At 39.6% G+C, this 9,998-nt stretch overlaps 1 protein-coding gene across 1 annotated transcript in view; it reads left to right on the top strand.

Moving 5' to 3' along the window:
- The first annotated feature begins 2,999 nt into the window (after positions 1–2,999).
- The window catches only part of LOC103089856 (zinc finger protein 684), a 29,216-nt gene continuing 22,217 nt past the window's right edge, over positions 3,000–9,998 (top strand). The window contains exons 1-4 of the mRNA XM_007453858.1: positions 3,000–3,144; positions 3,831–3,926; positions 8,106–8,358; positions 8,443–9,002. Coding sequence (XP_007453920.1) covers positions 3,000–3,144; positions 3,831–3,926; positions 8,106–8,358; positions 8,443–9,002 — 1,054 coding nt within the window. The remainder of the gene's footprint in view (positions 3,145–3,830; positions 3,927–8,105; positions 8,359–8,442; positions 9,003–9,998) is intronic.

Raw genomic sequence — 9,998 nt, 5'->3', positions numbered from 1 at the left:
ACGACTACTGAGTCCCAGTGCCACAACTACTGAAGCCTGTGCACCTAGAGCCCATGCTCTGCAACAAGAGAAGCCACCGCAATGAGAAGCCCGTGCACTGCGATGAAGAGTAGCCCCCACTCACCACAACTAGAGAAAGCCCACGGGCAGCAACGAAGACCTAGTGCAGCCAAAAATTTAAAAAATAAAAATTAAAAAAAGTTTTGCCGCACCGCAACGGCATGCAGGATCTTAGTTTTCTGCCCAGGGATTGAATGGGTGCCCCCTGCAGTGGAAGCGTGGAGTCTTAACCACTCGCCTGCCAGGGAAGTCCTCTGCATCACAGTTCAGTTGGGCCACAGTTGCTTAATAAGTTTCTTTTGAAAACATGTAACAAGGAGTTTGAGTCATTCAGCAAATATTTGCTGAGTGTCTGTTGTGGACCAAACACCATTCTGGTACTTGGTGCACCACAGTGAGCAAAACAGAATCTATGTTTTTCATGGAGGTCGAGAAACAAAATTCAAATAAACAGATACACAATCTGTCATTTGATAGTAGGTGCAATGGAGAAAAAGACAGAGTAAGGGTGTACATAGTGGTGGTGACCGTGAGGGAGGAAGCTCTTTTATCTGACGTTGTCAAGAAAAGCCTCACTGCTAAGTGACCTGTAAGCAGAGACCTGAAGGAATTTAGAGAGTGAGCTGTGCAGTATCTCGATTTTTCCCTGTGGGAGAACAGCCCAGGCAGAAGAGATGTGGAGAGATCCTGAGTAATCATCCTTGGTATTTTGGAGGAAGAGCAGAAAGCTGAATGTGTGATCAGAGTGACTATAGGAGGGTGCTTGAAGGATTGAAGCAGATGAGGTTAGAAGAGGTGGAGCCAAGATGTTGTAGGGCGTTATAGACCTTTGTTTAAATTTTACATGTATATTTTTAAACTGTATATATTTACAGGTATGTGTATATGTATGTATTTGAAAAAAAATACAGTATAAACACTTAGAAAGTACAAATATGTAAAAAAATAAAATAAAAGTTACATATGATTCTGCTGTCTTTACAACCCTAAATAACAATTATTTACATTTTGGTAAATAGCTATTATTTATTTGCAGAGACCACCAAGCTTGTGTGTCTCTGTATCTGCGTACATATTCTTTTAAAAGGGGAGGGGAGGATCATGTTATATATATATATTTTGTGTGTGTGTGTGTGTGTGTGTGTGTGTGTGTGTGTGTGTGTGTGTGTGATACTTGGGCCTCTCACTGTTGTGGCCTCTCCCGTTGCGGAGCACAGGCTCTGGACGCGCAGGCCCAGCGGCCATGGCTCACGGGCCCAGCTGCTCTGCGGCATGTGGGATCTTCCCGGACCGGGGCACAAACCCATGTCCCCTGCATCGGCAGGCGGACTCTTAACCACTGTGCCACCAGGGAAGCCCCCATGTTGTATATTTTAACGTACTTTTTTCACCTACAAATATAAATGGAACCTCTTTCCAAAGCAGTATCTTTCTACAGCATCTTTTTGTTTTAATCAACACTGTTAATGGACATTTAAGCTATCATCTTTTTTTTAAAATCAACACTCTATTAATGGACATTTAAGCTATTGTCTGTGTTTTAATATTATAAGCAATGATATAAAAACATTTTTCATCTCTCCCTTTCTCCCCTTTTTTATTTTTAAAAATAGTCACAGTCTTATTGAGTGCTTACCACATATTGTTCTGAGTGGTTTCCATGTATTCACTTATTTAATCCTCGTAAAAATCCTAAGATGTGTGTACTATTATCATCAGCGTTTTGCAGATAAGAAAACTGAGGTATAGAGTAGTTAAGTGACTTTCTGAGGGTCATTGCTGCTAGTAAGTGGAGTAGCTGAATTTGAACTCGGTTGCCTGGCTCCGGAACTCAGGCTTTTAATCTTCATATCCATCAATTTTTATTTCTTTGGGATAAGTTTCTGGGAGAAAAGAAATCACTAGATCAGAAATTAACAATAAGTTGTAATAGATCAATGGGCAGAAATGTATACATCTACCCAAGAGAGACCATCCTTATCCACGTTTCCTGTGATCATATCAGGATTAAAAGTGGACAAGTTGGTCTTTCTATATAACATGGACTTCCCTGCTTGTTTGACAGGTCATTCTTCCCCCAGTAGCCTTTTTTGTAGCTGGCATATGGGTACTTATTTCTAGGCTGGAAAGGCAGGGGACTCCCCATGTCTTGTTTTCGTAGATCGGTGTCCTTTCTCATGAGCCACAGAAAGCGACCAACTTCCAGGCAAGATATCCATCCATCCATACGTCTATCCATCCATTTATTCATTCAAATTCCACTTCGCTTTCTGGTGAATTTGAAGTGACTTGTAAGACTCCATATATTAAAGTGGAAAAGTATTAATAGGTAAGAATATAAATGGGGAAAATATAGATTGAAATTTAAAGTGAAGAAAAATTAGAAAATTGATATAGAGGCCGTAGGGTCTGCACATACTTTGTAATGTTGAGATGCAAATTTATGCTTAATCTTGGCAGTCATAAAAACAGGATACCCAATCAGTGAAGTTATTGACCATGACCTAGAGAATAAGGTATAACAATTCCATAGATAAAGATTTTCCTGGCACTTATCATGAAAGAAAAAAATTTGATGATTTGTCATAAATGAGTAGCCGTTTTCATATGACTGTTTTTCAGTGTCCCTTTGTATAAGCAGAATACATGAGGCCAAAACAATGCTCAGTGAACTTAGTATTATCTTATTCCTTCTCTTCCTCTCCCTCTCTCTCTATATATGTATGTATACATATGTATATATATGTATGTGTGTATATGTATATAGTGGGACAGTTTTAATATGATTTTCTTCTATCACAAATTTTAATTATAAATCAAGTACGTAGTTTTTAGTTATTCTAGGTCACTTGCTGCAAACTCTGAACATATGAACATAATTAGAGGAATTGGTCAGAATCCCCTCCATGTGCCCCAGTGGTGCTCACTTCAGGTCGAAGATGAATGTACTGTTACAGGGATCAGTGACATTCCAGGATGTGGCCGTGGACTTCACCCTGGAGGAGTGGCAGCTGCTGGGATGTGCTCAGAGGAAGCTGTATTGGGATGTGATGCTGGAGAACTTTAGAAACCTCATCTCAGTGGGTAAGGACAACTTCCCTGTGTAACTCAGGATATACTAATAGTACCCTTCCTTTAAGACTTGAGAAACCTGTGAACATTCTGAAGCATTAGTAAGTTTGACCCTGAATTTTAGTGGTCAAAGAATCTTTTTCTTTGTTTTTGCTATTTCTGTTTGTTCATTTATGGCCGTGTTGGGTCTTCTTTGCTGCGTGCGGGCTTTCTGTTTCTCTAGTGTAGTGAGCAGGGGCTTCTCTTCGTTGCGGTGTGTGGGCTTCTCATTGTGGTGGCTTCTCTTGTTGCGGAGCACGGGCTCTAGGCTCATGGGCTTCAGTAGTTGTGGCACATGGGCTCAGTAGTTACAGCTGCGAGCTCTAGAGAGCAGGCTTGGTAGTTGTGGTGCACGGGCCTCGTTGCTCCTCAGCATGTGGGATCTTCCCGGACCGGGGCTCGAACCCTTGTCCCCTGCATTGGCAGGCGGATTCTTAACCACTGCACCACCAGCTTAGTCCGGTCAAAGATTCATAATCCCCTTTGGGGATCAGGTATTGTGTTTAATGCTTCTGCCTCCCAAATGAAGAAGGGTCTTTTCTGTTCTAAAGCTTGTTATCTTCACAGGCCCTAAGGCTCCAGGAGGCAAACCCGAATTGTGAGGTAGTCGTTTGTTCCTAGCACCTTGTCCCCAGTTCTGTGTTGTTTCCCATGAACAGGGTGTCCAGTCACCAAAACAAAAGTGATCTTCAAGGTGGAGCAAGGACAAGAGCCATGGATGGTGGAGGGAGAGAACCCACGTTGGCGCTCTCCAGGTGAGTCAGAGAAAGCAGGTAGATGGGAGTCTCTGGAACTGAGATCCCAGTTGGTGAGTGAGGTACAGGCACCTCTGAAATACTTTTCAGGAAGCACCTCTTAAAACCACACACCTTTGAAAGTGACTGGGTACACCTGACACAACATCCTCAGATCCCCAGGTGACACCTTCACTTCCACTCTTCCACGTGGCTGCTCTTTCTGTTTCTCAGCTCTTGTGTGGGAGGATGTCCTTCCTCTCTGCTCTGGCTCCTCACGCTGCCTGTTGCATCGAAGCGCTTGTTGGCTCTCGCAGTTCTTAGAATCCTCATTCTTTTTCCCTCCTCAACATGATGGCAGATCTTTCCATACATCTGTTTCTAATAATGTAATCAGATTGTGTTTATTTGAGAAATAAGGAATGAGGTAAGAGTCCAAATTGTTACACTAATAAGGTTCTCCCTTGATGGAAGGCAATCTCAGAAACAGTGAAGAATTGCCTTCTCCTCCATTTTCCCTAACATTATTATATCAGGGGACTTAGCATTTGTAGGGTTTTGAGCAGTGATTATGTTGTTTTGGACATGGTGTGGCACCATAGTAACAGTAGTCAGAGTTAACTTTCTTAACCACACAGTATATAAAGGCAAAAGTTGGTAAAGCCTAGGAGTCTTATGGTTGAGATCCCCAGAAATAATGGAATCTGTATGTGTGGAAACCAAAATGTGAAATTTGAGTTAAAGAGTGTGGTGTCAGGGGCAAAGCAGAGTTTTGGAGGCTAGTACATCTGGAAGGTTGAAAGAGGTTATAAAAAAATAGGATTATTTATCAGGAAAAATTCTTATCAAGTAGTAGAAATAACTGATGATAGAAGCAAAAGAATTGACATCTGGTCTCTTTTCAACGTTCTGCTGAGCCTCTGTGTTCCTGGGTATGTGTAGGCATTGGAGAATGAATCCTAGCTAGAAGTGGAGTTGGAGAACTTTCTACAAATAGGCCTCAACTGTGGCTTGGGTGGCTAGAGAGGATATAGGAAAGTGCCTATAGGTAAAAGGGAGTTAATGGCTTGACAGTTCGTTGGTGGTTGTGTGCAGGATGAGGAAGGAGAAGGGGAAGTGTGTGAAGGAGACTCGGGAGCATCCTAACAGGATAACTTAATTCGTAGATGTTGTAGATGTTGACTCTGGTCAAATTTCCCCAACCCAGTCTAGCTCTTCTCATTTCTCAGAATGCCTTTATCTCCTTGTTCCCCTGGTTACCCTCCTCATTCATTCCTCTGAAATGGCTCTCCCCATTCTCAGAGCTACTCTGCATCCTTGTTAAGAGCCCTTTTTAACTTTCTTTGTCATTGTTATAAAATTACTTTGTGCCTGTTTTACCATCTTTCACGGAATGGAAAGTCATATTTATAAATAGAAAAAGCTACTTGTTCTCATTATTGTTTTCCAGAAGCCTCCATTTCAGCAGTTTCTTCTTAATGCCCAGGGCAGGACAAATACAGATTTCTTTTTTGTTTTGTAGTCCAGAATGGGAGGCTAGACCTGAAACCAGAGACTTTTTGCATGTGTGTGGTAGAAAAAAATGTGTAATATGAAACTTATCCTCATTGGCAAACTTTTAAGTGTATAGTACAATATTGTTAACTGTATGCACATTGGTGTACAGGGGATCTCTAGAACTTCCTCATCTTGCAGGACTGAAATTCTAAACGCATTGAACAACTCGCCATTTCCCACTCCTCCCTGCCCCTGGCAACCACTACTCTACTTTCTGCTTATATAGGTTTGACTATTTTAAATACCTTATGTAAGTGCTATCATGCAGTTTTTGTCCTTCTGTGACTGGCTGATTTCACTTAGCCTAATGTCCTTGAGGTTCATCCATGTTGTAGCATATGCAGGATTTCCTTCTTTTTTAAAGTATGTATATACCATATTTCCTTTATCCATTCATCTGTCAGTGGACATTTAGATTGTTTCCAAATCTTGGCTATTGTGAATAATGCTGCAGTGAGCACAGGAGTGCTAATATCTCTAGGAAATCCTGTTTTCAATTTTTTTGATAAATACCCAGAAGTGGGATTGCTGGATCATATGGTGGTTCAATTTTTGATATTTTGAGGAAACTCCATACTGTTTTCCATAGTGGCTGTACCATTTTACATGCACACCAACAGTGTACCAGTGTTCTAATTTCTCCACATTCTTGCCAACACTTGTTATTATTATTATTTTTTTTAATAATGGACATCCTAACAGGTGTGAGGGGATATCTTATTGTGTTTTTGAATTGCAATTCCCTGATGATTAGTAATGTTGAGCATCTTTTCATATACCTGTTGACCATTTGTATGTCTCCTTTGGAGAAATGTCTGTTAAAGTTCTTTGCCCGTTTTTTGCTATTGAGTTGTAAGGGTTCCTTATATATTTTGGATATTAACGACTTATCCAATACATGTTTTAAAAATATTTTTTCCCATTCTGTAGGTTGCCTTTTCACTCTATTAATTGTTTCCTTTTCTTGATGGAAACTTTTTAGTTTGCTGTAGTACCACTTGTCTATTTTTGCTCTTGTTGTCAGTGCTTTTGGTTCCCTATCCAAGAAATCATTGTGAGCACCAATATTCTGAAGTATTCCCCTATCTTTTCTTCTAGGAGTTTTATAGTTTCAGATCTTATGTTTAAATCTTTAATACATTTTGAGTTGATTTTTGTTTGTGGTGTAAGATTGGGGTCCAATTTCACTCTTTTACATGTGGGTATCTGGTTTTCCCAGCACTATTTGTTGAAGAAACTATTCTTTCCCCATTGTATTGTCTTGGCACACTTCTTGAAGACCATATATGCATGGGCTTATTTCTGGGATCTCTATTCTTTTCCCTTGGTCTATATGTCTGTCTTTATGCCAGTACCATAAAGTACAGTTTTGATTACTGTAACTTTGTGATGTGGTTTCAAGACAGGAAGTGTGAGGCTTGCTGCTTTGTTCTTTCTCAAGATTGTTTTGGCTCTTGGGAGTCCTTTGTGGTTCCATATGAATTTTAGAATTGCTTTTCCTTTTCCTTTTTTTTTTTTTTAGTTAATTAATTTATTTTTGGCTGCATTGGGTCTTTGTTGCTGTGCGAGCCCAGACAAGGGCTCAAACCCTTGTCCCCTGCATTGGCAGGTAAGTTCTTCTTTTTTATATATATATCAATTTATTTATTTTATTTATTGATTTTTGGCTGCATTGGGTCTTCATTGCTGTGCACAGACTTTCTCTAGTTGCGGTGAGCGGGGGCTACTCTTCATTGTGGTGCACGGGCTTCTTATTGGGCTGTCTCCTCTTGTTGCAGAGCACGGGCTCTAGGCGCGTGGGCTTCAGTAGTTGTGGCACATGGGCTCAGTAGTTGTGGCTCGCAGGCTCCAGAGTGCAGGCTCAGTAATTGTGGCACACAGGCTTAGTTGCTCCACAGCATGTGGGATCTTCCCAGACCAGGGCTTGAACACGTGTCCCCTGAATTGGCAGGCGGATTCTTAACCATTGTGCCACCAGGAAAGTCCCGGCAGGATGATTCTTAACCATTGCACCACCAAGGAAGGCCCCTAGAATTGCTTTTTCAGATTCTGCAAAAAATTCCACTGGGCTTGCACTGAATCTGTAGATACATTTGGGTACATTTGGGACATTTTAACAATAGTCCATGAACACAGAAAATGGAAAATGTCTTGCCATTTATTTGTGTTTTCTTTAATCTCTTTCAGAAGTGTTTTGTAGTTGTCAGTGTACAGGTCTTTCATCTCCTTGGTTAAGTTTAGTTTATTCTTTTTGATGCTATTGTAAATGGATTGTTTTCTTAATTTCCTTTTCAGATTGTTTGCTTTTAGGGTATAGAAAGACAACTGATTTTTGTATGTTGATTTTGTATCCTACAACTTTGGTGAATTTATTAGTTGTAACAGTTTTTTCATGGAATCTTTAGGATTTTCTGAATACAAGATCATGTCATCAATGAACTGAGATTCTTTTACTTCTTCCTTCCCCGTGTGGATGTTTTTTGTTTCTTTTTCTAACCTAATTGGTCTAGCTAGGACTTTAGTACTATGTTGACTAGAAGTGGTCAGAATAGGCATCCTTGCCCTAAAACATAGACTTTTAAAATTTCTATTACATGATATTGGAAGGAGTAACTGAGAATGTTTCATTTTACTCCTTTTTAGAAGTTATCTGCTTACTTGATGATGAGCTAGAGGGACAGGAAGGAGAAGGAAGCAAAGACAGTTTTCTGAACCAAGGTATGTTCACCTTCAAGAAAACACTGACCAACGAGACAGTCCAAAATTGTAATCTGAATATAAATTTTATTTTTTCAAGACAAAAACCACATAAATGTGAATCAAATGGAAAGTGTTTGCAACCTAACTTATACTTTCTTAGTTATAATAAAAGTTATATCAGAGAAAACTCTTATGAATACAAGGAATGTAGAAAAGCCTTCAAAAACAAATTGTGTCCTATTAGACATGAAAAAAAGCACAGAAGGAAAAAAACCTTTGGGTGCAGTGAATGTGGGAAAGCCTTCCAAAAGAAGTCTCGTCTCATTAGACATGAAAAAAAGCATACAAGGAAAAAAAAAACCTTTGAATGCAGTGACTGTGGGAAAGCCTTTAACAGTAAGGGACACCTTGCAGCTCATCAAAAAATTCATAGTGGAGAGAGACCCTTTGTGTGCAGTGATTGTGGGAAAGCTTTTACGCATAAAGCACAACTCGTGGTCCATCAGAGACTCCACACTGGAGAGAAGCCTTATGAATGTGGTCAGTGTGGGAAATCATTCACCTGGAACTCCTCCTTTACTCAGCATGTGAAATCGCACACACCCGAGAACTCATTTGAATGTAAGGAGTGTGGGAAAAGCTTCAAGTACAGTTCATCCCTTTATAAACACTCCAGAATCCATACAGGCGAGAAACCATACCGATGCAGAGAATGTGGCAAAGCCTTTGCAGACTCATCAGTGTTGGTCATGCATCAGAGAATTCATACAGGCGAGAAACCCCATGGGTGCACTGAATGTGGCAAAGCCTTCATCAAGAGATCACATCTCCTTAAACATTACTCAACTCACAGCAGAGCAACAAAATAAATGCAACACATGTGGGAAATCTTTTAACTGGAAGATACATCTTATTCTCCATCAAAGAAGTCATAAAAACAAGGGAGCTTTGTAAATGTGGGAAAACTTAAAATTAGCCTTTTACTGAAGCAGCAAAGATTCATCATGAGAAAAACCCTATCAGTTGAATAAATGTGGAAAAGCATGTTCTGAAATTCATGTTCTGTAAGTGATATTACTAATTTTATTGAAAAGATTACAGAAAATTTTGAGCTACAGACAACTTTACAGTAAAACTGAGGAAGTTGTGAAAAAATTGAATAATTAAGGCATCAGACTGACTATAATTGCATGTGTACACTGCCCCTGATTTATGATTTTTACACAATTTATACAAATGTCTGCATTGCTTAAGGAATTGGTATAACCATGGGTTTGAAATATATGCTATGCACATTATACAAAATTTTATCTGTTGTAACGATGGTTGCATAACATTGTGAACGTACTTAATGCCAATGAATTGTACACTTAAAAATGGTTTAGATAGTACATTTTATGTTCTGTATATTTTACTACAATAAAAAATGTATAAATAAAACTTAAACCCCTTCTAAAATTATATCTGTTAAGATCTCTGGTAAACATCATCATTGTCTCTTCAAAGCCTAAAATCACCGTATCCAGATTTTCCAAATATAAAAGAAATAATACGGTTTATTATGTAGGATGAAGGTCAGTGCTATGAACTTGATCTCTAACCATTTCGTGGCACTTATGAATAGTTACGGCAGTTGTTACTGAGCCTTCTTGAGCCTCCTCTTAAATAATAGTCAGGGACAGTTATGAAGTCTTCTGCTCTGCTCAGCTGAGGACATTGTGTAATATGTTTTCTTCTCTGTGCAGAACGTGTGTGTGTGCATTTAATCCTGATTAACCAGACACTGAAGAAAGAAAACAGCTGTGTTCTGTATTACTCTCAGCACTTAGTACAGGG

Source organism: Lipotes vexillifer, unplaced genomic scaffold, assembly GCF_000442215.2.
Source record: "Lipotes vexillifer unplaced genomic scaffold, Lipotes_vexillifer_v1.1 scaffold213, whole genome shotgun sequence".
Taxonomy (NCBI): Eukaryota; Metazoa; Chordata; class Mammalia; order Artiodactyla; family Lipotidae; genus Lipotes; species Lipotes vexillifer.
Note: the sequence above shows the minus strand (reverse complement) of the source record. Positions and strands in the feature narration are given on the sequence as shown.